This window comes from Cutaneotrichosporon cavernicola, assembly GCF_030864355.1.
Source record: "Cutaneotrichosporon cavernicola HIS019 DNA, chromosome: 1".
In the NCBI taxonomy this organism is placed as follows: Eukaryota; Fungi; Basidiomycota; class Tremellomycetes; order Trichosporonales; family Trichosporonaceae; genus Cutaneotrichosporon; species Cutaneotrichosporon cavernicola.
The window spans coordinates 2,553,435-2,578,775 of record NC_083393.1 but is presented as its reverse complement, the minus strand read 5'-3'; the positions used below and the strand labels follow the sequence as shown (position 1 = coordinate 2,578,775).

Genomic DNA, 25,341 nt, shown 5'->3' with positions numbered 1-25,341 from the left:
CTGGAGGTCCAGAATGTTTCTCTTCAGGATTCGACCTGGGCGGCGGTACGCGTCTCGATAGTGAGCGCTCTACCTCGTCCTTGACTTGCTAGAGGGGGGCTGCCCACTGCTCTGCTCCCTGTTGTTGGTGCTATCGCTAGGTTGCAGCGTCTCGTCCCTCAAGTCGTCACCGTCGTCGAGTCCGGCGATATTGCGATCGCGCTTCGCCCTCACAATAGGACGCGAGGGGTTGACTGGGACGGGGGAAGCTTGAGAGACGCGGGGCTGGTTGTTGCGCAACATGGGCCAGGCAACAAGAGGAAGCGACCCCAGCGCCAAACCTGGCTGAGGTGGGGAGATGCTGGTCGATGGCCCACCTGGAGAGGACTCGTAGGGACTGGCAGAGGCTGGAGGGCCAATGAAGCTCGACGGGATGGGACCGTAGGGGGAGAAGCTCGAAGAGTGGCCCATTTGGCTCATTTGGCTCTGGTTGGAGATGGAGGGTATCGAAGTCTGTGCAAGGAGTGCGGGAGGATGACCGTTGAAGTTGTGACCGGGAGATATGTGAGGAACCGTGTCGTCACCAGAAGTTCCATAAGGGGTATAAGGGGGCTTAACAGGAGATGGAGAGTTCCAATGGCCGAAGCGACAGAAGTGGGATTCGGAGGTGCCGCATTGACAGCAGGCGCTCGGTTGTGGGTGAGGTGGAAATTGAGGGTGGCTGTTACCTGTACAGTTCCAGCTGTTGTTGGGGTTCATGGTGGCTGGTTTTACAGGTGACGGGAGAGGAAGTATGGAGCAGAGAACCTATAGGCAAGGAAAAGAGAGTTGGGGAGGGTGATGAGGTTATCAAGGATGTACAGTAACAGGAATGATGGTGATAAGAGTAAACGTGAAAGAGAGGGATAATGGAGAATGGTAAGTTATACACTGTGCGGATCGGCGGACAACTGGTGGAGGAAGGTGGTACTGTAACTGTCCAGCGCAACCTACCTTACATATCCCGTCACAGAGCTTGAGGTAAGACTAACAAATCACCAGGCAAGTGATGTGGACCCAGTGCGAAGGGAGGTCTCAGTATCAGTCTAGTCACTCTGACAAACTACATGTACATGGCTATAGGACACTTTGTGACCAACCCCTTTATTCGATTGTCGCGCAATCTACATTAACATTCCTGGACATATGGATTTGTGTATGCTTGTTGCATCAGGACGGCGCGGCGATGCCAGTGGCTTTCGGGGATTTTTGCTCAAGCTTCCTCATGGATCTTGGAACCACCAGAAACAGGCCGAGGTCGTCCCCTCAAATCAATCAAGAACATTTTGAAGATGGAACATCCTCGGGTGGAAAAACATTCCTCTACGGCATGCTGAGAGGTAACTATCTCTATGACATGACAGGCTACAAATGCAAGACTCCCGAAGGTGGTGATGCTTGCCAAGACTAGCTTTGAGGGGTAAGAGAAGGAGACGGCTTAGCGCGCCTCAAAAGTCTCAAGTGCTGATAAGTGCGGTTGGAAGCGGACTACAGTAGCTTGCTGTGGTGCCAGCAGAAAGGGCGGGAGCGAAGGGATGAGAAGACTCTTCCTTTTCTTCGCTACGAGCTCCCCATCGATAGGGTCGTATCCAATGGGTGAGGGAAGATAGATGACCGACTTGTGTGCACTCTCTATTCAATTGGGAGGAAATATGCGCCGCTCTTCGGGAAGGGGCATAGTTACGGAGGAAGAGAAGCGACCGTTGTATCGAAACCAACGTCAAGCTGAGCGTCCTGATACTCCGCAGGTTAAGAAGGACACTCCACGAGCGTGCAGTCGGTAGGCGGTGGGTAGGAGTTGATAGGGTAAAGATGGTGGTGTAATGGTTGGATGCTTGGGGGTACGGTAAGCTGCCTTGAGGGATTGAGTGTGGGGATAGTGCTCAGAACTCGATTGTGAGGAGGAACATAAGGAATTAGAAAGTGAGAGGATGAGGAGCAAGATGAGTGATGGACTAGGAAAATGTCTCCATAACCATAAGAGCCAGGTCGACCCAGCACAATTCACAAGAATGGTGTGAGCTACCGGCATTGACGCCGCTATGAACAGGATTCACTAGAGTGAATGGACCACATCGCATCGATCTCACGGCAACGAATCAATCATATCATGCCATTACGACCGCTTCTTGAGCATAAACGTTCCCTCGTACCCGACATAATCTTCTGGAGTGAACGTGTCGCGCCAGCGGCCCACCATGGCTCCGTCACCCAGCACATACCCGCGGTAGAGCCACTTGCCCCGCTGGAACGGCGCGTACTCTTTCACGAGGTACAGAAGGCCGTCCCACACGCGCACGTGTCCGGAAATGACAAACCGACCCCAAGCGCTGTGCCCAACACCTGTGACGAGTAGTCCGAGGTTGTCGCCCGGCTCGGCACGGGCCAGCGCCGTCTCGACCTCGTCGGGCGGGATGCTCTCGTACCCCGGTAACGCGGCGAGCTGGCGCTCCAGCGCGTCGTCGATCGTCGCATCCTCGGGAGAGTGGCCGGGGGCTCGCGCCGCGATCGCGTTCGGGTTGAAAGGGCGCACGTCATCGGGGAAGCCCGCGTTCACCATCGAGCCCCTCAAAGGGAGACCAGGTCCGTCGACCGGCGTACCTGGTTTCGGGCGAACGAAGGTTTCGCGCAGCTTCCATACTTGCGCCTGCTCTCCATAGGGCCCGGAATATATGGCTGCCGGATGGTTGGCGAGCATGTCCCTGAACGCACCGTAATCGAGGAAGGTAAACGTCCCCTCCCAGCAGCCGTCGAAGACGCCACGCCACGCCCACAACGCACGCCCTGGAGACTGTGAGCCATCCGTGCACGCAAGGAGGCGCTCAAAGTCGGCGTCATGTCGTGCGCTCTGCAGGGTGGGCCGAGGGTGTGTGCGCAAGTCTTCCATGTTCAAGGGTTCGGATGGGCCTAAGCCCGGGAAGGTGGAGGGCGAGTCAGCCTCCGGTGCCGTGAAGAAGCGGAGCTGAGCTGCGTGTGCGAGGATTGGCGGTGCGATGCTCAACGTGCGCCCATACACAGGGACGATGCAGGCGTGGTTCTGCGGCATGTGCACCGACGTGTACGGTCCGATCGGTGGTGGTGCGCGGTGCTGGTTGTTACGCTGGGGCACAGGGACACGAGGCTGCGTCCACGGGGCGTAGAAAAGGTCGTACTGGTGTGCTGCGAAGACGTAAGGCCGCAGCGCGCGAAGACGGCTGGGGATGCGGGTAGCGTAGTCGTCGAGGAGCCACGAGATCCACATCGCGAGCGCGTCGACAGGCCGTTGGGGAGGGTACCTAAAGCCGTTCGTCGAGATAAGCGTGCGGTCGTGATAGTCGCGCACGAGAGCTAGGATGTCGACGCTGGGGCCAGGCCCGAAGGGCTTAACAAGGTGGCGGAGGTTCTTGACGTCTGAGGTTAGCCAACTACTCTCTCAGTCATGGAACTTGCCATTCTCAATCAACATGAGATACACAACCCACAGCTCCTCTGCCCTAGGATCGCGGCCTTCCGCTGCGACCTTATGTAACCTCTCGAGCGCGAGCGTCCGTGTCTGGAGCTCGGCAACGAAGTCGGCAGGCTTCAGCGGCTCAGGAGTCAGCTGCCTTGCGCTGGAACTGGGGTCACGCGGTCGGTTGGGGTAGGGGCTGTCGCTAGGCCCGAGGGACGTTAGGCGGCGCTGGGCAGCTGCTGTGTCGTAGTGTGCATGGAAGACGGACGCATACAGGTTCGGGTTGAGGTCCGGTGCGGCGGCGGCGTGCAGTGTCCGACAGGTACAGAGGAGATCGACCGGAGGCCGGCAGGAGGAGAGGATTAGATGGTGCGCGATCTGGTAGAGAATCTCTGGTGGAAGAGTGTCGAGCATTGTGGCTGGACAATGCGAAGGGCGAAGTGGGGATGAAGAGAGATGGAGATTAGTGATGATCGTGAGAGGTGATAGTCGAGACAGGGGGGTGAATAAGGTGTAGTGTATATCCAACAGGCAACGTGGTGTAATTGACGAAAGAGAATGAGACCAAGACATGAAGAGAGATTCAGGTCCATTAGGTCTGTCTACCTTCTTGTGCCTGACAGCTTCGGCAATGACCGCACTTGGCCAATCTCCCAACCGCAACGTTTACAGCCTCTTGGCATGAATGCACATGCCTAGGCAATGTCTCTATCTATAATCTACTGACTCTCTACCACCGCCGCTGTCCTGGTACGAATGGCGCAGACGGCGCCCACTGGCCCCGGCCATACTTGGTTCTCCTCGCATTCTGAAGCGGCGGGAACGCGCCATTATTTGGTGGGGCTGGTCCCGGAGCTGGACTGGACGACGTCGGCGTGCCCGGGGTCGGCGTGTCTGCGCGCGCGGCGTCGGCCTCATTCTTGGGCTTGAAGCCTGTCTTGTGGCCCTCGGCGAAAATGTCCTCCATCACGTCCTCGAAGCGGCCATCGTCCTCAAACTGCCGATACTTCTTGTAGAGGAGGTAGGCGTAGCGCGCGTCTTCGATAGAGTCATGCTCCTTGCTCTGGATCTCCTTCTTGAGGAGGAACCAGGTGAGGAAGCGGAGACTGAGCTTGCGGCTGCGACCAGGGATCGTGTAGAGGTTGACGGTGTCGAGGACTTGTTCTGGAGGAACGAAGATGTCTAATGTCAGTACCAGAAGACAAGATACGCACTGATTGTTCTGAAGTCCTTGCTCAGCCCGTGCCCGATAAAGATACACCCCAGATCCACAAGTAGCCGTAGTTTCTTGTACGCGACCTTTAGGGCCACGAGGGTATGTTTCGAGCTGTTCGGGTCCAGGTCGCCTGGCTTGATCCCGCTGAACTCGGTAAGGTAGTTGGCAATCGCCTCCTTGGTGTAGATGTAGTCGTCGATGAACGGCACAGCTTCCTTCTCCCCGGGTCCACGTAACACGGAGACGCGTGCCAGCGACATGTGGGAAGGGCGGAGGATCTTCTTCGTGCCGTCCGACCGGAACTCGAGCTCCTCCTGCTGCAGTGCCACGAACTCAGCGTCGATACTGATCAGCGTCCCCGGCTTGGGCAGCTCATCAGGAGTGAGCATCTCGGCCTGTATCATTGCAGGATTGCGATGGTTCGCCAAGTTCTGGTCCTTGAAGAGGACCTCGTAATCGAGCTCCTTGGGCAGGCGCGAGTAGTCGAGAAGCGAGCCGCTGTCGCGTTGCTCGAGCATGATGATGGCCGGCACCTTCCAGTCGGCAAAGGAAAAGACCTCTTCCTCCTTGACAGGGCGCACCAAGAAGTCGTTGAACATGACCCACTGGTCGTCCGTGACATGCACAAAGGAGAGGAGGTGGGCCGGGTTCTCCGGCGCGTTCTGCGCCTGCGCAACCACTGACTTGACGTCGTAGATAATGCCTGAGTCTCCGTTGTTCTCGGCCACGAGACCCTTGGGCCCCTCCTGGAACGCGACTGAGAGCGGGAGGAAGCGCTTCAGTTTGCCACCCTCAGTGCGATCGCGCCAGATCTCCAGCTGTTCCGGGGTGCTCACCATTGCGTTGACGCTCAGCACAGGCGGCAGGCTGCGCTCGGGTGAGCCCGCGAGGTCGCGCTTTGAATCGAGCGGCGCAAACTGCTTGCAGTTGGGACACGACGCCTTGGTGGTGCTTGACCGCACAATGGCCGAGCACAGCACATCGGCGAAGGTGCCGGCCTCGGCCGCCTTGCGCGGGTACGCGAGGTCGACGGTTTGGAGGTCGCTCTCGCGCGTCGAGACGTAATTGCATGCCAGGCACGTGTTGGTCGTTTTGACAGCGATGCCGAGGACCTGGTTGATAGCAGACGGTGGGGAGGCAAGGGAGAGGTTGTCAATCTCGGACGCACGCAGGTTGAAGCTCTTGCCATTGACGACGCTCTCGGTCGTAAACGTCGAGAGGAGCCACCGGTTAAAGTTCTGGATGAGGTTGTACTGAGGGAGTTTGTCGTTGGAATCCATGAGGCCTAGCGCCGTGGCCTGCGGCGTCGCGCTGAACGCGCGAGAGAAATTAGATACCTGGCAGTTTGTGCCCTTTGCATCCTCAAGCATGCGGAAGAGGAAGCCCGCTTCGCAAAGCAGGCACGCCTCCTTCTGGCAGTCGACGCAAATGTGTGCTTTGGCGACGGCGCGGATTGGGAGTGTGTAATGCAGCGCCTGCAACAGCGCGTTCGTGTACGAGTTGGAGATGTCAGTCTCGAGACCTGAATAGGCCGTGTGGTTATAGAAACCAAAGTCGAAGTCCTCAATGCCGAAGCGCGAGTATTTGATCGCAACCTTGCGGTAGTACTTGGGCACCTGGCCGGCCGGCGTCTCTTCGTCGATCTCCTGGACAGACGGCTTTCGGCGCACGCGATCCTTCTCGGAGCGAAAGCGCGGTTCGCTCTCGCGGCGATTCCCGATAGCGCCGCGCGGTAGACACTGCTTGCCGGCACCAGCGCGCGCGGTGACCACGTTGCGCCGGCCCTTGAACTCTTTGGGCAGCTGGCCGTATCCGACAAAGTCCTGGTACTGGAGGGTGGCGAGGATCGACTGGGGAATAGGTTCTGGCGGATTAAAGAAGGGGGAGTAGACGGTGGCGTAGTCGGCAGGGGAGAAGTTAGAGAGCAGTGGATCCTCGTATTGTGGCACTCCAACAGCGTTGAGCGGTAACGGGTCCTCCAACGTCATCAGATTTGGGGGTTCGACGGGATCGGGCCACTCGGGCTTGATGCCCTCGTACCCGTTGAAAGGTGGAAGGTCGAGGTTGCCATTAACGTCTAAGGCCGCACCGTCGCCCGTGTCATGCTGTGTCCACAGGTGTAACTGGCCGTCACCATCACCGAACACGAGGTAGTCACCGCGCTGGGACAACGACATGGACGTGATGTACGTGTTGACGTCGAGCTGCTGGAACTCGTTGGTGCCCGCGTTCATGTCGGCAATCTGAAGCATGCCCGACTGACTCGCGATCACGAGCTTGGACGGATCGGAGGGGTGGAGGTGGACAAATGCTGGGCCAGCGCTAAAGCTGATGGATGGGAGAGCGCGCAGAGTGCGCGTGTCGTACAGTCGCACGAGTGGATCTGGTAGTGGGTGGCCCTGCATGTGCGTCCAACCCCAAGTCGCGATGAGGTTGCCCTGTGCGTCGGCGCCGCTCATCCCACCCGTGTGCGCCTGGACGGGCGTGACGTTGGCGGCTGGCCTGAACCCCGTCCGGGGGTCGAGGAGCGACACCTGGCCCGAGCCTGACGCGCAAACAATCGACCGCGCCAGCGTGCCGAGGTGCACGACAGTGCTGGGTGATTCAAACTGTATCAGCTTCCACCTCCTGGAGACGTACTCTTCGGACGATATCACCGCGTGCATTGTTGATGAGCAGCATCTGTCCCGTGCCGCCGGCTAAGACCTCGTGCGAGTTGGTCGGCGCGGGCGTCATGGCTCTCAGCGAGCGCGTCACATCGCTCCCATCAGCTGTACGGCCTGGCGGACTGGAGAGGGAGGAAAGGAAGGAGGTGCTGGTACTCACGTTACGCTCCATCGCGGGGCACCGCCGCGCTTCCGTCCACTGATGCCTCCTTCGGCGAGGGTCCATACCTCGCGGTCCGTGGCACGGATCTGGCGCACACCCGCATGTATCCCTGGTATGGGGACAAATTCGCGAGCCTTGGACGTGCCATGAGCAGGAAACTGGACGTTGCGCGTGAGCGTGAGCGGGCTCGCAAAGGCACTGACGAGCCCGCCCGCGCTGCCAACCCACAGCATGTCGGCATATCCGTCGACCGCGAGGGCGGAGGGAACGGGCTTTGGGTCCGCGGCCTGTATGGGGAGGGGGAAGAGTGAAAGGGGGTTGTAGGCCATGGCTAGCTCATTGCCGGATGGAAGATGACAAGAAGATCAGATCAGACGTGTCGGATCGCGTCTTGTCGTTGGGTGGAGGCGAGCCGAGTGGGAGGTAACCTCTTGAACAATTAGAGATGCCTATTAACGGGATTAAATTAAGCCTAATGGCTTGCGTCACGTTCTGGACACGTCAAGATGTTCACCAGGAGCAACATGAGGTGTTGTTGTCACCACACTCATTCACCATGGAACCATACGCATCAGTCAAGGTGAGCTTTGATGTCAATATTCTAGCTGACAGCAGGCGGTATACAACGAGCTGCCGGTTTTCAAGCCGCTCATTCCCACTCCGGCGCTGCCGACTATCGCGCTCGTCAGCCTCGTTACCGCGTTCGCACTCGTGTTCTTCATGACGACGTGAGTGCGCTGTCCATTCAACTGCGATGTGGTCTGCTGTTACCCAAGTTGACCAAAAGTCAGTCGTCGCGCAAGTTCAACGCGACCGAGGTGCCTATCGCGATGCTCGCAGCTGCGCTCACGGGCGCTGGCACGGTCGCTCTATTCTGCACCGTTGGCGTCAACGTGTAATCGTTATAATGTACCAAGGAGCTTGGAGGCCCCATATACCAGCAGCTGGCAAGACTAGCATGCCATGTACAGATATGACTCTAGGCGCAGGCGCCTGTCTATTTTAGATCTGCTACAGTCCTAGTGCCAACGCTGCACTACAGCTCCTTCTTCTCCTTCGCCTTGATCTCCTCGACCTTGGACGACTGGTTCTTTGAGAGCCAGTCACCACCCTTGTACTCGTTCATCGCGCGCAGACGCTCGGGCAGGGTGGGGTGCGAGTGGTGGTACTTGGAGAAGAGCTTGTCGCTGTGCGGCGACGAGAGGTTCTCAATGTGCAGTTTGATGAGTGCGGCGCCGAGGTCCTTGGCGTGTCCGAGGCCCATCGCAAACTGGTCTGAAAATTAACACACATAGGAGAAAGGTACCTACCGGCCTGGTACTCGTACTTGCGCGTCTTCGAGTTGATGAAGAACTTAACGAAAGTGTCGAGGGGCTCAAAGAGGAGCTGGTACAACGTGAACCCGATGAGGATGGGTTGGGGCCCACCAACAGGCGACCCGACGGCAAGGCGCGGGTCAAAGCCAAATGACGCAAAAAGCGACTTGTTGTGGATAAAGACTGCGAAGAGACCGAGCGTCCACAGCAGGTTGCTCTGCGCGATTAGGAGGAGACGCGCCGGGTGCCAGAACTTCCAGTGGCCGAGCTCGTGAGCGAGGACCGCTTCAACCTCGGGGGGCGTGTTCTGGTCCAGCAGTGTGTCGTACAGCACGATCTGCTTCGACCACGGGAGGCCGTAGAAGTAGCTACGCATTAGGGCCGGATGTCTCAGAGGAGGACTCACGCATTTGAGTGCGACGAGCGCTTGCTGCCGTCGATCACGTAGAGGTGTTTGAGAGGGAATTGAAGCTTGTTGGCGAGCTTCTCGACGCGCTGGCGGACGTCGCCTTCCGGAAGGGGGGTGAGCTTGTTAAAGAGTGGCTGGACTGGCGTCAGCTGCATGGTCGACCGCATTGCTCACTGAAAATAGGGTAGATGATCTGGAGGATAAGCTGGACCGAGATCCTGTTGTCAGCTAACGAGATGAATCAGTTTAGCTCACATGAACAGCATTAGCCAAGGGACAAAGTTCTTGCCCGCCATCTCGATGACCTTGAGGAATCCAGCGAGGAAAGGAAGGCCGAGCACGATTGCAATGGCAAACGTCTTGATCTGGTCGGTAATCCAGAGCTTCTTGGTGGTCTTATTAAAGCCGTGCTTCTCCTCGATGACGAACGTGAAGTGGTAAGTCCAGAAGAGGTTGGGAATGACGCTGACCAGCGACGTGGCCGTGATCCAGAGGAGAGAGTGGGTGATCTGCATCAGCACATTGCTTTGGGAAGGACTTACGACGCGGCTCTGGTCAAGCCCAACAAGGTCCATGAAGCTTGCAGTCCAGTCCCACGCATGGGGAAGCAGGCGCGTCTTGATGACAACAACGCCAAGAACAAAGTTGAACATGGTCTGGCGGACATTGAAGGTGAGCTTGTCCTTGCCGTACGCCTGTGCCTTGTCGTACGTCTCCTTCTTGAGATGATGCTGGAGCTCCGGCGGTGGCAGAGGGATCGAGTAACACTTCATCTGACGGCTCCTACAAGTTAGTAGCCACAGACGAAGGGACGTACGAGACATAGAGCTCCCAGATAGTGGTGACGGCGCTGAGGCTGATGACGAGTCTCTCGTAAGGGATGTCGGGGTTGTCGGCGAGGTCTGCGAGACGTGAGGTGATGCCGTCCAAGCCTTGGACAACACTTGACAGGCTCGACATGGTCAATGAGTGTAGTTGGTGTGTAGGACGCGTCGAGAATGTCAAGAACAAAGAACAAAAGAGGTGATGATCCAAGAGTACAAGTGGTCACGCTGGGTGGAGGTCGCGACACGCGACAGACAGACCTGGGTAAAAGGGTGACGACGTGGCGGGTTTTAAATTGATTCCGCTCTCTAACCATCGGCAATTTCAAGTGACGTTAAAGGACAAAAAGGTGACTGTAATGTAACGACATGTTTTGCGGGGATCGTGGGGATCGCGGGGACTCCGAATGTGACAAACTCTCACGCACTCGTACATCGTACAGCCATCAATCACCAGCCAGACCATCTGCGCCCGTAACGTGCTTGACCGTCTCCTACCACATTCAAATCCAAGCAATGTCATTTACACACACGCACATTGAATAATATCTACAACTAAAAGTACAGTCGCTGCGCCGAAGTCAGGGATGTCTCCTGCGGGCAATATGGGCACTTTGCCGAGCGCTTGCCAGTCTTGACCATGCGGGTGAACGACTCGCGTGCGACGACATGACCACATGACAACATGGTAGGTGGGTTCGAGTCGGTAGCTTGCTCCTTGGACACAGGACACACAAACACCGAATGGTACCTGCGGCTTGCAGGCAATGGGACCTCCATCTGCAGTCAGCTCCTATCAGTTGGAGATAACTCACCGGGAGCTCCTCCCACTTGCGTACGTTGCCCAGCCGCTCGCCCATGACACGGCGAGCCTTCTCAATCGCGTTGAGAGCACCTCCGCGGCTCCCCAGATCCACAACAACCTCGAGCGGGTCCTCACGCGCCCACCCGTGCCGGCGGCAGTAGTCGGTGGTGAACATGGACGCAAGCGGTGCCGCGTCGTTGGCGTATGGTGAGTCGTCGGCGACACCGTATAAACAAGACGTCACCAGCGATAGGACCGGTTGCGTGGACATGTACACGAACAGGTGGGCATTGGCGTACGCCAACGCCTCCTTCCGGTCCGTGATGGAGAGGAAGACGGCACGGTGGAGGTGATAAGGGAGGGAGGATGGGTGTGGTGGGGCTGCAAGGAAGTCCTTGTTCTCGGTAGCCCACCGGATGGCAGACGAGAAGTTTCCCGCTTCAATGTCGCGCACAATGCGATACAGCTCCTCGCTAAGCACGCGCTTATCGGGGTCGTAGTGGAGGTCTGTTTCCTCCTCGAACGCCTCGACCGAATCCCATAGTCCGCGCTGTCCCAAGCTGTCCAGCACAATATTGTCGAGAGCTTTGGACGCGGCGGCGTCGACGAACAGCGGGGGGTCGTCGTACGCTGCGCTGATTGCTGACAGGTTCGGCGGAAAGGACTGGAGTCAGTCAAGTGGTTGGGTGGCGCGTACCTTGTCGACACTCTTGCCGACGTTGCCGAGCGCAGCGTACCACGCTTTCAAGCCTTTCTCGACGTCTTTCTTAGCACGTGCGAGGTTGGCCTGCAGCTCGGCAATGACAAGCTTGGGCGGCGAGCCGGCAAGAATTCGCTCGCGTGCGACGGCAAAGTTCTCGTTGAGGACACGGGCGAGGGGTGCTGAGGTGGAGGTGCTGGTGTGGGCAGCCAGCGCCTCAAGAGCGTCGACGGCTGCCGTTACTTCGGTGGTGGACATGGTGGAGAGCGCAGGTCGGTATGTAGATGGAGACGATGATGGTGATGACGGTGATGATGGTGGTGATGATGGTGATGATTGATGCTGTAGTTGTATTGATCTCGACGAATCGAGTCGGCTGGGGTTGCTCAACATCAGGCATCAGGGACGGACAGGAACGTATTACCACGTGGCATTCCCTGTAAAGAGATCTACGAGTTTTTGCCACCGCCACACAAATACCTCTGCATCTCCTTTACCTCCCCCTCTTCGGAACCGACCTCGACCTCGTATTCTTCACATCCACTCAGTAGCATCAAAGTCTAAGCAGTGCAAGGTCGCGGGAACCTCGCCATGCATTGTCACCTTGTCGCTGCTTGTTTAACCATTGTTTGGACCAATTTTGTCGAGTTTACTGGTATTTGCGTGGTATCCAAGATCCTCAACACATGAGACGTGGAATGCAGAAAAGCGTTCATTGGTGGGAGAAGAGCAACCTGGGAGCCAGATCGTGCAATGTATGGCCCGAAACCTTGCGTTGTGGTAGGCCGTGTACACCACGGCGAGACCCGACGAGCACGATAGTTTTCAATGATTTGTGGTGATATTGTGGGTAATGACAGTGTTATGCATGCATATTACGGGAGTTAGATATCTAGAAATCTAGAGAGTAGCTGGCCGGAATGCAGATGGGACATGTAGCCGGCTGCCACTTGTCTGGGGTCACGGAGAAATGGTTGATGGGATAGTATTGAAGAGACGCGCGAGGAAAGGAGAGAGAGGCATTGGGGTGTGAACTGTGACCGGATTAGATGTATTGGATGAGAATTGAAAACAAACCTTGGCAAGGGAATTCAAAGGAATTACATACAACAATCACCATTTCCACTCAGTATCAACTCACCACCTTGTACCTTTCTTTCTTCCCATTATCCCATCGTTTTCTTCATCATCAACCACAAACATCCACGTCTTCTCTTCACTGCATCCACGTCCAGCACGACTCTCAAACGCCTTTTCACCCACAATATACCCCCAGACTCCGTGATACCCTCCAACCGCTCATCCGCATCACTTGTTAAGCGTTATCAACGCGTCCAATTCACTGGTGCCTCATAACAGTAAGTGGATGTGCCCCTTTGTTTCCACCAAAGTCGCGTCACTCAACTGACAATCAGCCGCAGATCCACCTCACAACATCTCCCACAACATCTCCCACAACAACTTTCTATTCCCTCTCCACCCTATCTCCTACGTTCTACATACTCTGCCCAAAATGCCGCGCGGGTACCCCAACCCCAAACCGCCCTCTGCGTCGTTGCGCAAGCCCGATGGCAAGGTGCGGCGCTTCTTCTCGAAAGTAACCCCACTCCCGCCATTTTTGCAGGTAGCCGCTGTACCCTCGTCACCACGCCCAATCACAAGTGAACGGGTCCTCGCTGCGCTGCAGCCCGACTCGGAAGTCGTGGACGCTGCCAAGACCTTTGTGAAGGAGAAGATGGGTGACGACAAGTATGAGGTGGTGGCCGACAAGCCTCCCGTCACGCGGACAGCGACGACAACCGGCGCTGTCATCAGGAAGCCTATCCCCCCCGGCAAACTGGCCGCCGTGAAGCCTGCAACTGCAAAGGTCCCTGGTCGCAGAGGTCGGCCGCCTGGGAAACTGCACAATGTTTTATCTGCGAAAACCGTTGTCAAACGATTGACGGGTGGCGCACAACTCAGAGGGACGGTCGCCTCACGGTTGAAGGTGAACGCGCGCACGAGACAGAAGGAGGAGCCGGTGACTCGAAAGAGCACATTGCGATCGCACACAACGCCACATGTGACCGATTCCACACCAGCTCCGCCGTCAGCTGTCTCCCCTCCTGTGCCGTCCGTGTCCAGCTCCAGCACAGCCCCTGCCGCCGAGGTCACGCCTGTCCCCACGATCAAGTTATCCCTCAGTCTCAATCCCGGGTCGGGTGCTGAGGGCATCACTGTCGGCTCGCAGGAAGTCAGAGAGGCCAACCCAGCTAAGCGCAAGGAGTATATGGGGGCAGGGCTATACTGCCAAGACGAAGACCCACCTGAGGAGGCGCAGCTTGTCGAGCGCGTTCTGCACCACAAGGGAATACGGAAGCCTGGTCGACCTCGCAAATCCATTCAGTTTCTACCACCGATCCCCACCCCCGAAGGCATGGAGCCGTCGTTCCCACCATTTCCACTCGACCACGGTTATCGGATGTTTTTTGACAAGGAGGTTGAGTTTCGGCTGCCTTACAACATCATGTGGGAACGTAACAGTGGCGCACTGGACGGTAAGAAGCGCCCGCCATCGTTTGGAAAGCTTAGAACAAGTGAGTACCTACCTCCATGCGCGCACGAGTTGTGGAATGTTCCCCCTAACAGGCAGACCAGTTTGTGGAACGGTCCAAGCGCGTGGCAGAGCGCGCCGTCTGCAAGTGCGATCCCAGCTCGGACTGCGGTGACAACTGCATGAACAGACACATGAACTATCTCTGCGGCAAGGACTGCCCAACTGGGGAACGGTGCACCAACAAGAGCCTGACTCGACGTCAACAGAAGGCGTACCGTGTGGTTTGGGTGAGTCACACAACTGAGTGGCAAATCTAACAATCAGACAGGCTCCCGAGGGTTTGGAATGCAGGCAGGCGAGAACATTGCGGAGGGCGAGTTTGTCTTGGACTACCGTGGAGAGGTGAGTTTCAGTCCGTTGTCATGAACGGCGCTGATGTACAGGTCATCGACATGGAGTGAGAATACCGCAGAAGTGATAGACGTATCCGCTGATATTTCAGGGAGTTCTGCAATCGCATTGACGGCGAGTACAAGGGCACGCGCAACTTTTACGCTCTCCATTACGATGGTGTCGAGGTTGTCGACGCGGTAAGTTTACTTTATATGTACATTCACTGGTTTACTGACGTTTCGATGCTGACGGCCAGGGTATGCGTGGCAACGACGCGCGGTTCATCAACCACGGCTGCAGCCCCAATCTCGAAGTGCGCAAGCTCGAGACTCTGGGTGATGGGTTTGAGGAGTATGAGATCGGTTTCTGGGCCACTCGTGACATCAAAGCTGGCGAGGAAGTAAGTCCAATGTACTGGAAAGAGATTGGCGGCTGATCGCATAGCTCCTCTACGATTACAACTTTGAGGCGTTCTCGGTCGGCGAGCTGGCCAACGACGAAGTCCGTGTGCGTTGCCAGTGTGGTGCGTCTAACTGCGTCGGTTTCCTTGGCCGTCGGTCCGGCGAGAAGTCTGCCAAGGAGCTGGCGAGGGACATGGGACGCCAGACCGAGGTCCGTGGCAAGCGCAAAGCAACACCTGGCGAGTTAGTTAGACCTCTCTTCGCCAAGCGCGGCCCCGGACGGCCTCGGAAGGACATGCTCATGCCTCCTCCTCCGCCTCCTCCAACCGCCGGCTCGAGTGCTGGACCGAGCGCTCCGAGCACATCGATTGCGATTGACGCGGCTCATGCAACGCCCATCAAACGCAAGCCAGGCCGTCCTCGCATACACCCCCTGCCGGATCCCAACGTGCCCAGGCGCAAACCCGGACGCCCGCGTATCCACCCGCTACCTGACCCGAGCGTGCCGCGACGCAAGCCTGGTCGCCCACGCAAGCATCCGCCAGTTGTGCCTACTACTACCACTGCTCCAGCGCCACGCGTTTCTCCCAAGTCCTTTTGGGACTCTGGGTCTGCGCCTGGACCTAAAGCTAACCCCACGCTCGCTTCAGGCTCTGAAGCTGTTAGCAAAACTGTTACTGCTCCAGCTGTAATGGTGACTGCCAGTGCTGGAGTTGCTGCTGTGGCTTCAGAGGCCGCTTCCGACCCAACCCAGACGCCCACGACCGGTCCAGATGCATCTATCAAGAGAGAAGTGATAGAGTCAGAGCAGCATGAGTCTGAGGCAGGCCCTATCGGCGTCGGTGCATCCAACAAGCGATCTGCACCCTACGCCAAGTCTGCACCGTTCCTCAAGAAGAAGAAGCCCGGCCCAGGCCGCCCTCGCAAGTACCCCCTTCCGTCACCACCGCCCGGAGCGAAACGTGGCCCTGGTCGGCCCCGCAAGATCCGCAACCCAGAGGACGAGCTCCCTGTTCTGGGTCCGCGTATCACGCCGAAGCAAGCCGAGAAGGCAAAGCGCAATGGTGCGCCTGCGGGTTGGGCCTTTGTCCCAGTCGTACATGGAGCACAGCCTGTGGCACAGCCTGCCCCTGCCCCTCCACGTGAGCCCACCCCTCCTCCAGCCTCCAACCGCGCGCTGCGAGCTGCGCGCCTGTCCTCTGTGCGCCAGGACACCCCAGGGGCGTAAACGTACAAGTGGGGTTGGAAGTGGTTGTTAGGAGAGTGTGCCATGTTGATGAGGATGATGACGTGACTATTTAAGGAGAAGTGCCTCCTTAGCCCTGCGCTGCCCATGCATGCCATGCACGGGAGTCCCATGGAAGGCAAGTGAAGATGGTTTGATGTTTACACTTAAGTTGATAGCAATATCTTATGTAATTTGGTCTCTGTTCATGTGCAAGAGATGAATGGTGAATAATAAATGGCAGTCATTGAATGAGCCTGCTGATCCGCTGAATGAATGTCGGACGGATCTCGATTGGTACAGTTCAGCTCTGTTTAGTGGTCAAAATATTGCAGGTGTATGTTCATTACAGTGGCATATTCGAATTAGTAAATCAGGGCTCGCTTCCTTCTGTCCTTTTCGTCGTTCCCGTTTGATTCCTAGTAATAATCGCGGGAACGTTTGGCTATAAGCGGAGTGCTGCAGCACTTGGTGACCTGCTGCTTGCTCAAGTGGTGACATTGTTATGAGACACGTATGCCACTCCACCTTCCTTGAACTTCCTTGAGCCCTGACACATGTCGAGGCGGGTAATCAGCCCTTCCCGATACCATATCCTTCACTTTACGCGATCATCTCTTCTTGGGTGATCAAGAAATCCAGCCCAGGCTCAATGAAAGCCAAGGCGGGACGAACTAGTGGAATGATTGGAGAAACTGGACGACGCCAAAGGAGACGCTGTGACTCTCTGACGTCCAAGTCGGAAGTGCCTGTGACTGTTCCTGTCCTGTACCTTTGGATGGTCAAAAGCTTGTCTTGTCAACCCCCTTTATTGTATAGCCTTTGTATATCAAGCCGACGACGATGACGACGACGTAACAATCCAGACAAATGGATGGTAGATCGTGATAGATTGGTCGAAATATCGCGTAGACTCTTGCATCTTTGTATCTTGGCATCTTGCATCCACTGATTCATCACCAGTTCCTACATGTAGTTTCCTCTGCTTGTATCCATAACCTTGATAGCCCCACCACTCATACCGTCACCCTTTAGGGCCTAATCATTGGGCATCTAGGGCCTCGATCTCGTAGCCTATTAGATTGCGACTCGCGCCAGTTGACGATATCGATTGCGGCCCTTTCTGCCCACTTGCCACTTCTCCCTGTATTAAGCAAGCTTTCTGGATCGATCTGACGCCACTAAAGCAACAACGCCACCAACACCACATTCGGACAACCTAACCCTACCTACCTACCTACTTGAACAAATACTCCGTTATCCTCCCGTTCTCCCTCCCGCCCCTCGGTCATTGAAACTATTAGGTCACAGTTGTTCTCCAGAGCTCTGGACCCAAGGGATACGACGTGTCCCGCAGAAGAACCCGTGGAAGACATCGAAGACACCCGCTTTAATCTCTTTAAGAGCAACCGACCTAGGTGACACCCCAGATCTGGTCAACGGCCCGGTTAGCCAGTTGCCCATTTGCCCAGTTGCCCGGGCAACGCCATCATCACGGTATCAAGCCAAGGCATTCAAGGATCCAAGGATTCAAGAAGAGGGTTCTGTGAGAGACAAACATTCCCTCTTTTTGACCAGTTGCAAGTTGTTGGTACACTCTAGCCCTCCCTCTCTTTGCCCCTTTTGTGGTTGCCCTCTCTAGTCTCTAGTGAGCCCTTGCCTACTGCCTGATCCCTTTACCCATCCAACGCGTCACCTCTTCCTCACCTATCATTCAGACAACGCACGAGCCTCCAGTCACCAAGTCACCATCATCACATCATCACCCACTTGAAACTCATTTGAGACAAGGGTCAAGCTACAATACAGTAGAATGAAAGGCAATCAAAGTAAAGGTAATCCATCAACAGCACCACTAGACTTGCCATTTTCGAACCGATCATCCACATCCTCAACCCCAACCTCAATCACACTCCCTTCTCCTTCTCCTCTTCCAACTTCATCTTCAACAATTACACGCTCACCACGTTCACCACATTCTCCTCCTCCCCCACCTAAACAACAACAAGAACCCCCTCCACCAATCCCATCCATCCCTATTCAACACTCTCACAACCTCTCCCCTACCATCCTTTCACCCACATCCCCAAGCTGTCGCATCACCCCTTCAGCATCGGTACCACCTTCCTCGAGTCCTCACACCACGTCACCCGTCTTCGCAGCTACCGCACCTGTCCGCAGGACCCACGAGGACTTTGAGAAGGCCCTCCTTCATCCAGACGACGTCCTCTACTTGAGCAGTACCAGCTCGCTTCACAGCGAGATCGAGGAAGACGACGACGGCGACGGCGACGGCGACGACGAGCTTGACGACGACGACCTCCGTCAGCGCACTACAGACGTGGTCGACAAACCTCTTGGTCCCCTCGACGACGATTCTCCGAACACGCTCCGCCAAGCTGGCGATATCGAGCACGAGCTCGATCCGCTCGAGCATATCCCCACTGCCGCCGACCTCCCATCCCCCAACCTTACACCTCCCGTGGAATCAGGTCGCACCGACTTGCAGCCACGCTCGCCCACACCCACGCCTGTCCTGAGCCGCGCTCACTCGGTTTCGGACGCGGTTAGTCGCCCGTCAAAGCGGCAGTCGCTCGAGACGGACACTGCTCCCAGCGCATTCAAGGGCATAAACAAAGGTCTGTACAGGAGCATGTCTGGATCTGCTGGACATCCAGCTGCGTACGCTCGTCGCGAATCTCTTTCGTCGACAATCTCTGGAGGCAGCTCTGCTAGTGCGCAGGCTCGGGCAGCGAGGATGGCGGCACGCAAGAACTCGACGCAGCAATTAAGCCTCGGTCTCGATGGTGAGTTCATCACAGTGTCTATACAGAAGAATGAGCGGCGCCCACGTCGATGGAGGCGCAGAGCCGGCGCCACCGATGTGTATCCTGAAGGGGTGCGCGATGTGCATGAGGGAGGGGGGGGGGGAAGGGAGAAGAGTTTGAGGTGTGCTAGGTGTAAGATGAGCGCGTCGAAGGGGTGGAGGGCGTGGAGGCGTGCCTTGACAAGTTAAGGCCAGGGAGGGAAATCGGGGAGGAACAACGAGCCGCCTTTGGTTGTTGTTTTGTTGCCAGGAGTGGATAGTCACCTTGTGGCCAGTGGATAGGGAGTAGGGGGTAGTGGGCAATGGGCCATGGGCAACGGGCAAGTGGCAAGTGTGGACGGGAACGCGTGCATGGCGCATGGCGTATGGCGTTTGGGGTTTGGGCGACTGTATAGGTTGAGCCTTTAGCTTTTGGTGGAGGAGGAGCACCATACCCACTCAGGGGGGTAAATGGCACATGGGTAGCCCTCCCCTCCCCCCACCATGGACCAATCGAGGGTCACCTTGGATCCCGTGGCCCCCCGTCCGCCCTTGGTCACCCTCGCCTCCGCCTTCCGACTTGCAGCCTTTGCCCTCACTGGCTCCCCTTTCCATCCCAGCACATCCGCCTCGGACGACATTGATACTCGCCCATCTTCTCTCTCTATCCTCTCGATACATTCTTGCTCGCGATCGATTCTCGTGTTCCCCCCACCCTCCTTTCCCATTCCCCTCCCCTCGGGCACCCTCTCGTCGCCCCGCCCAGAGTCGACCCAACCCCGGCCACTTGTCCTAGCTAACACCTTCAGCGGAGATCAAGGCCGAAGAGGCCGCGGCGATGCCAAAGCGCCGTTCCATCTTTCGTACATCTGGAACGGCCTCGACTCCTGATCTCTCTACGTTACTTCGTGGTAAGCGATCACACGCGAAGCAACAGCAGAACATTACCCGGCAAACGTCTGGGTCATCTACCAAGTACTCGTCCACGCCCACCACGTCTACTTCGTCTTCTGCCATTGCATCACATCTCGGCTCTGCGCTTACGGGGTCCACCAGCTCTCTCGGCCAGACAAACAGCCGCCGCCAAGTCAATCAGTCGCTTCAGCAACCCCAACGCGGTAGTACTCAAGAGTGGGACCGTCAGTCAACGCACTCGACCATGACCGCCCACCATTACGGGGACCGAGAACGGGGGATGCCGTCAATCTCTGAGGGACAACCTGGCGTCGAACCTCTCGGTCGCCACGCGTCCGTTGACGAAGGCTCCAAGGTGAGTCTCTTCCCTTTTGATCAGTCACTGACATGTCAGATCAAACGTTCCAAGGGCAAGGGGATGTTCGGCCGCATGTTCGGATCCTCGTCGTCAGGCAAGGAGCATCATGGCGTACGTGAACAGGTCACCGCAGCCGTACGCACTCCTTCTGTTGCTAACTACCCACAGCCTCTGACGTCTGGCTCGCAACTGAGTTTGTCTGGACGGTCCCAAGTGGACGTTGCCTCCCCTCAATCCTCTAGCTCGCCGCAACTCGCATCGTCACCGCGATTCCCAGGGAACGCACAGTACAACTTGGAGCCTCCCCCATCGAATGGCAATGTCGATCGACCACCCATCCCACCCAGACCCGCGGTGCCAATAGTGCCGAAGGCGGCTCTGCCTGATGGCGACGTGCACCCAAGCGAGGCGGCCAACTTGGCTGCGCGCGCATCCGCTGACACGAGCCGGCCCGTTCTCGTTACGCGGGTCTCACAACAATCGGCGGTTCCGGAACAGCGCGAGGCGGAGGCGGCTGCACCAACCGTTCCCGCCAAGGTCGAGCTCGTTGCGCCGTCGCCCACGCGGACCGCGTCCATCGCATCTACAGTATCTGTCCATGAGCAGCCGCTCGCGCAGGTGCAAGTCCTGCGCCCTCCCGAGAACCCGGTCTACGAACCAGCCCCTGTCCCCAGCCGTGCCAGCTCGCGCAAGGTCACTGCCGATGGCAACTCGCCTCGTGCGCCTGGGCGGGCGGCGTCATCCTTCTCGGACGACGTCACGGGGCTTCTCGACCGGATAGGCCATACCGAGGCAGCCGCGCTGGGCATGGCAATAACTCACGAGCCAGAGTCCAGCGAGCACCTCCAGGTCAGTCCTGATCGCTCAGCCAGTGTCGGTACGGCGGCGGGTGCACGGTATCGCGCCTACGCGGTCGAGCGGTCTCCGTCGTTGGGCCACGTTCAGCGATCTCCTGCTGGCATTGACGACTCTCAAGTTCCAGAGCCCCTGCCCCTGCCGTCGATGGAAAGATCGGCATCACCTAGCGCTCACACTGCCTCCCCAGCTGTTGTGGCTGAGACAATCGAGCCGGAAGCCGCGCGGGACGACTCGTCAGAAACGGATGCTCACACCGCTCCAGCACCAGCTCCTGGGCTGCGAGTGCCGTCTCCGCGTACTTCTGTTGCCGGACCGGAGGTTCCTCCAAAGAGGCCAGACCGTCAGTCTACCTGGGAGAAGCAGAATGCGGCTAGTGCGTCGAACACTCGTCTTGACACCGACTCTCTTGCCGTTGAGGTCGCGTCTTCGGCAGGTCAGTCGTCCACCAACCTGAACGACATCGCCGACATTGCGGACGAGGACAAAGGGCGCCAACTGGCGATGGAGTTCCTGGCCGGCGACGCCCTCCATGTTCCTCCAGACAAGGTTGCCATGTTCCTTGGTGGACCTCGCGTGGTGAACAAGACCGCGCTGCGCTATTACATGCAGCACTTTGACATGCGCGGCCTCAAGCTCGACCTGGCTTTCCGCGACCTCTGCGCCAAGCTCCACCTCAAGGCCGAGTCTCAGGAGATTGACCGCATCATCGAGGGCTTCTCGGCGCGCTTCTACGACTGTAATCCCAACACGGTGTACGGCACGCCTGGCGTCGTGCATACAGTTACTGGTGCCATGCTCATGCTTAACACGGATCTGCACATTGCGGACATCCAGAAGCACATGTCGCGCGCCGACTTCGTGCGAAACTCGATGCGCGCAATCCAGGAGAGCATGCCGGATCGCGAGTCGACTCCGGACCTGGTCAACGACAGCGGCAGCTTGCGCAACATCGACTCATTGTCAGCGAGCCACTCGGCCACGAGCGTGAGACTGCGCAACGCGGCCGGCACGCCCCGCAATACTTCAGGCAACCTCATATCGCCTGCTTCTGAGCTCACTTCGACGTCGACGCAGGACTTGAGATCTCGGGGCGCGTCCTCAACCACGGTCAACTCGTTCACGTACACCAAGGCCTGGGAGATCGAGGCTGAAAATGCACTGAAGGAGATCTACTCTAACGTCCGCAACGAGCGTATCCTGCTACCAATAGCGGCTATCGGCGACCCCAACAACAACTCTGCCTCAACTCTGGGAGGACTGCGCGTCGGGCCGCGTGGTGGTATCAACGCTCTCATGCGCCCTAACTCGAAGAACACTCCATACAACGCCATGTTCAGCTCGCAGGGTGACGGTAGCCTGAGCCCCACGCCGTCATATGCCAATTCGATTGGTGACCTGGCCCTCCAAGCCTCCAACCCAATCGGCTTCGCTGGCAACCTGTCGCACACAGTTATCCGCGAGCAGGAGGACGAGGTACACAGCATTCGCTCGGGTGAGACGACCTCTACGGTAGAGGAGCTCAACGACGACGAGCTTGCTCTCCTCGGCGCGCCCTGGGCTAAAGAGGGATTGCTGCAGCGCAAGATCCAGGTCGAAGCACATGGCCGCAAGCCACAGAAGAAGGACTGGAAGCAATACTTTGTTGTCATCCAGAAGGGCGACCTGTCGATGTTCGTCTTCGGCTCTGGCGGCAGCAGCAGCATGGGCGGTGGCACGGTCGGCGGCGGCAACTGGATGTCGAGCGCGAACCGCCATGGCGAGTACAGCCTCATGCACGCCATGGCCATGGCGCTCCCCAAGCCGGGCTACAGTACATCGCGGCCGCACTGCTTCACCGTCACGTTCCCGAACGGCGAGATAAGCGTGTTCCAGGCGGGTACCGAGGAACTGGTGCTCGAGTGGGTTGCGACATGCAACTACTGGGCAGCGCGGAAGAGTCGCCAGCCCCTCGTGGGTGGTGTGTCCAACATGGAGTACGGCTGGACGCGGGCGCTCAACCAGCTTGACGATAACGGGCAGCCCCACGAGTCGCAGCCCCGTGAACATCGCGAGCCCCATAAGATGGGCCTTGGGGCGCGTGCTCGTCTCGGTGCCATCAGCCGTGTACGCGGCGCGTCGTCGTCTGGCAATGACCGTGTACAGCTGGAGAAGATCCACATCAATGAGTGGAAGCCTCCACCACACGCAACGATGCCGTCGACGCTTGACGAGGAGGCGCAGCTCGAGTCGTTGTGCGCGTACGTCCAGGGCTTAAAGGAGGAACTCGACCAACACAAGACGATCGAGGAGCCGATGAGCCGGCTGGTAAGGCCCATTTGAAATATTCCAGCTGACACCAGTATACACCTGGGTCCAAGAACGCGGTGCGTGCGCGCGAGAACTGGACTGCCAAGTCGCGCTACACCCACTCGGAGATATTCAAATACGAGACGTACGTCGAGGCGCTGCGCAACGCGATAAACCACCGTGTGCAGCGCCAGGGTGAGCGCAAGGTCGAGCGGTCCCTTATCCGCTCGGCGCCGAGCATTCGCCGCGAGGTGCCATCCCGCAAGCTCACCGCGGGCGGAGGCGCAAGCCAGATAGGCATGGTGCCGGCGGCGCAATTGGAGCACGAACCCGAAGGCGATGCGTACGTTCGCAGGTCGGCTGATCAGGGCCGGCAGATACCCACGACGCAGGCGCAGGCGATGTAAAGTGATCTGTAACGACTCCGGATACGGAGGTAATGGCCATTGAGATGATGTCTACGCGTAACCCATAACTACTTGTTCTTCTTGTCAACGTACGCGATGTGACGGGTATAATCATAAGCGCGAGGAGGAATGGAGTGCACACGGGGTGGTTGTGGCATGTGGAGCATGTGCAGAGCATGGCCACTAATGAAGGGCAAATGCGCGCGTGACTCCAACTAGTGGAAGATGAGCGGGCAAGGTGCGGCAAGGTGCGGCCAAACAGAGCATGCCCGCGACTTAGCATGGAGAATCCGTTACACGGCCAACACGACCAACACCGCCCTTCAACCAACCGACATTCTGATATGGCTGATCACCGAACGGTGTCCAACCAGGGCGCCTCGTCTTGACGTACGTCTAGAGTAACAGGCGGCATGAGCCGCGATAAACTACCCCGGCCGGAGCTTGGTCCTCCATATCCCCACACACCTCGACGTTCCCTTTCCCGCTCCTTACGCGTCTCAAGATCACGGTTATCTCGTGGGCTCCATGGGGTGGCATGGGAACGCGTTCCGAATGTTAACGTCAGCCTCACGTCACGTCAGCGATGGGATTAGCGAGGGATTGGCGAGGATGAGTGTGTGCATGTGAATACTGCAGTTGAGAGACGACACGAGATTACCGCACAAACAGGTTCAAACCACACTCTGACTTCAGCCAAGTGCATGCGTGTATTTTGGACATTTTGGACCCCGTGCACAGACGTGAGATCGTGCTGACTCACCCCCTCGTGTCGGTGCTCACGTCAGATCTGATCTTGCCACCATTACCACTAAGGCATGCTAATAATTAACATACCAACACCGTCAGGCTGCCAAGACCCCGCCAAGGCATGCTGGAACGGCAACGCTTGTTCCCCAAATCTCGGAACCTGCAGAAGCATCTCGGCGTCTCCCATGTCCACGGTGAAAGGCTGATCATCTGATCAGTGGTTTTGCCGTTTCTCATACCCGTAATTAACGCAGTTGGTTACCGCGAAATACCGTACCGTCCAGCGGGGATAAAGGTTGGGGACATGCGACATGCATAAGCAACGAGCGACGCGTTTGTCAGCTTCAATTGCGTGGCATGCGTGGTTACCTACCTAGCCTACCTAACATCCCGAGGGAGTGCTGAATCAGTTGTGGAATGGGTTTCGGTTTCGCGTCGGTTTCGAGGACTGGACTCAATCCCAGCGTTGTGACTGTTCGCCGCTGCCACCCCGCTTCCCCTCCCCCCTCCCCCTTCCCCTCCCCCCTCCCCCTTCCCCTCCCCCCTCCGCCCTCCCCCCTTCCCGTTGTATCGCCTCGGTCGTATCGGCCTAGTGTGCGGGGCCAGTCCAGTGCGCTTAGCAGTTAATCTCTTCCCGTGGATTTGCGTGCTCAGAGGACCTTGTCTCAGGGTCGTGGCTTGGCCAACCAGAATCGGACGAGGCCGAAGTTTGCATGGCTTGAACCGCGTGGGTCCATGTGAGTTAGGGAGCGCTGTTGTTTTCTGACTGACAACAGCTGACTGGTAGCAAGACCTGAACCGGCGATTAAGAAAAGCTGCCTCTGGAGATTGGGACATGTGTGTCAGGTAAGCAACAATT

General features: G+C 57.5%; 7 protein-coding genes across 7 annotated transcripts; 3 read left to right on the top strand and 4 right to left on the bottom strand.

Annotated features, from left to right (window-relative positions):
* Positions 1-2,134: 2,134 nt before the first annotated feature.
* CcaverHIS019_0109620 (uncharacterized protein) lies at positions 2,135-3,862 on the bottom strand (the record flags this gene model as incomplete). Its single annotated transcript, XM_060604278.1, has 2 exons — positions 2,135-3,408; positions 3,448-3,862. The coding sequence occupies 2 exons, from the start codon at positions 3,860-3,862 to the stop codon at positions 2,135-2,137; spliced, it is 1,689 nt and encodes a 562-aa protein (XP_060453510.1).
* Positions 3,863-4,178: 316 nt separating this feature from the next.
* PAN2 (uncharacterized protein) lies at positions 4,179-7,822 on the bottom strand (the record flags this gene model as incomplete). Its single annotated transcript, XM_060604277.1, has 4 exons — positions 4,179-4,630; positions 4,663-7,273; positions 7,305-7,425; positions 7,491-7,822. The coding sequence occupies 4 exons, from the start codon at positions 7,820-7,822 to the stop codon at positions 4,179-4,181; spliced, it is 3,516 nt and encodes a 1,171-aa protein (XP_060453509.1).
* Positions 7,823-8,049: 227 nt separating this feature from the next.
* On the top strand, positions 8,050-8,392 carry CcaverHIS019_0109600 (uncharacterized protein; the record flags this gene model as incomplete). Its single annotated transcript, XM_060604276.1, has 3 exons — positions 8,050-8,073; positions 8,109-8,221; positions 8,281-8,392. 3 exons carry the CDS (start codon positions 8,050-8,052, stop codon positions 8,390-8,392), a joined length of 249 nt encoding a protein of 82 aa, XP_060453508.1.
* Positions 8,393-8,529: 137 nt separating this feature from the next.
* Positions 8,530-10,178, bottom strand: STE24 (uncharacterized protein; the record flags this gene model as incomplete). The annotated part of the gene is made up of 7 exons (XM_060604274.1): positions 8,530-8,768; positions 8,804-9,177; positions 9,216-9,357; positions 9,393-9,436; positions 9,474-9,727; positions 9,761-10,001; positions 10,036-10,178. 7 exons carry the CDS (start codon positions 10,176-10,178, stop codon positions 8,530-8,532), a joined length of 1,437 nt encoding a protein of 478 aa, XP_060453507.1.
* A 419-nt stretch (positions 10,179-10,597) lies between these two features.
* Positions 10,598-11,805, bottom strand: CcaverHIS019_0109580 (uncharacterized protein; the record flags this gene model as incomplete). The annotated part of the gene is made up of 3 exons (XM_060604273.1): positions 10,598-10,822; positions 10,858-11,511; positions 11,545-11,805. 3 exons carry the CDS (start codon positions 11,803-11,805, stop codon positions 10,598-10,600), a joined length of 1,140 nt encoding a protein of 379 aa, XP_060453506.1.
* Positions 11,806-13,060: 1,255 nt separating this feature from the next.
* Positions 13,061-16,105, top strand: CcaverHIS019_0109570 (uncharacterized protein; the record flags this gene model as incomplete). The annotated part of the gene is made up of 7 exons (XM_060604272.1): positions 13,061-14,123; positions 14,180-14,370; positions 14,408-14,485; positions 14,527-14,540; positions 14,586-14,673; positions 14,733-14,876; positions 14,921-16,105. 7 exons carry the CDS (start codon positions 13,061-13,063, stop codon positions 16,103-16,105), a joined length of 2,763 nt encoding a protein of 920 aa, XP_060453505.1.
* A 1,810-nt stretch (positions 16,106-17,915) lies between these two features.
* CcaverHIS019_0109560 (uncharacterized protein) lies at positions 17,916-23,732 on the top strand (the record flags this gene model as incomplete). Its single annotated transcript, XM_060604271.1, has 6 exons — positions 17,916-17,937; positions 18,214-18,909; positions 19,718-20,178; positions 20,218-20,292; positions 20,350-23,343; positions 23,379-23,732. 6 exons carry the CDS (start codon positions 17,916-17,918, stop codon positions 23,730-23,732), a joined length of 4,602 nt encoding a protein of 1,533 aa, XP_060453504.1.
* Positions 23,733-25,341: the final 1,609 nt, after the last annotated feature.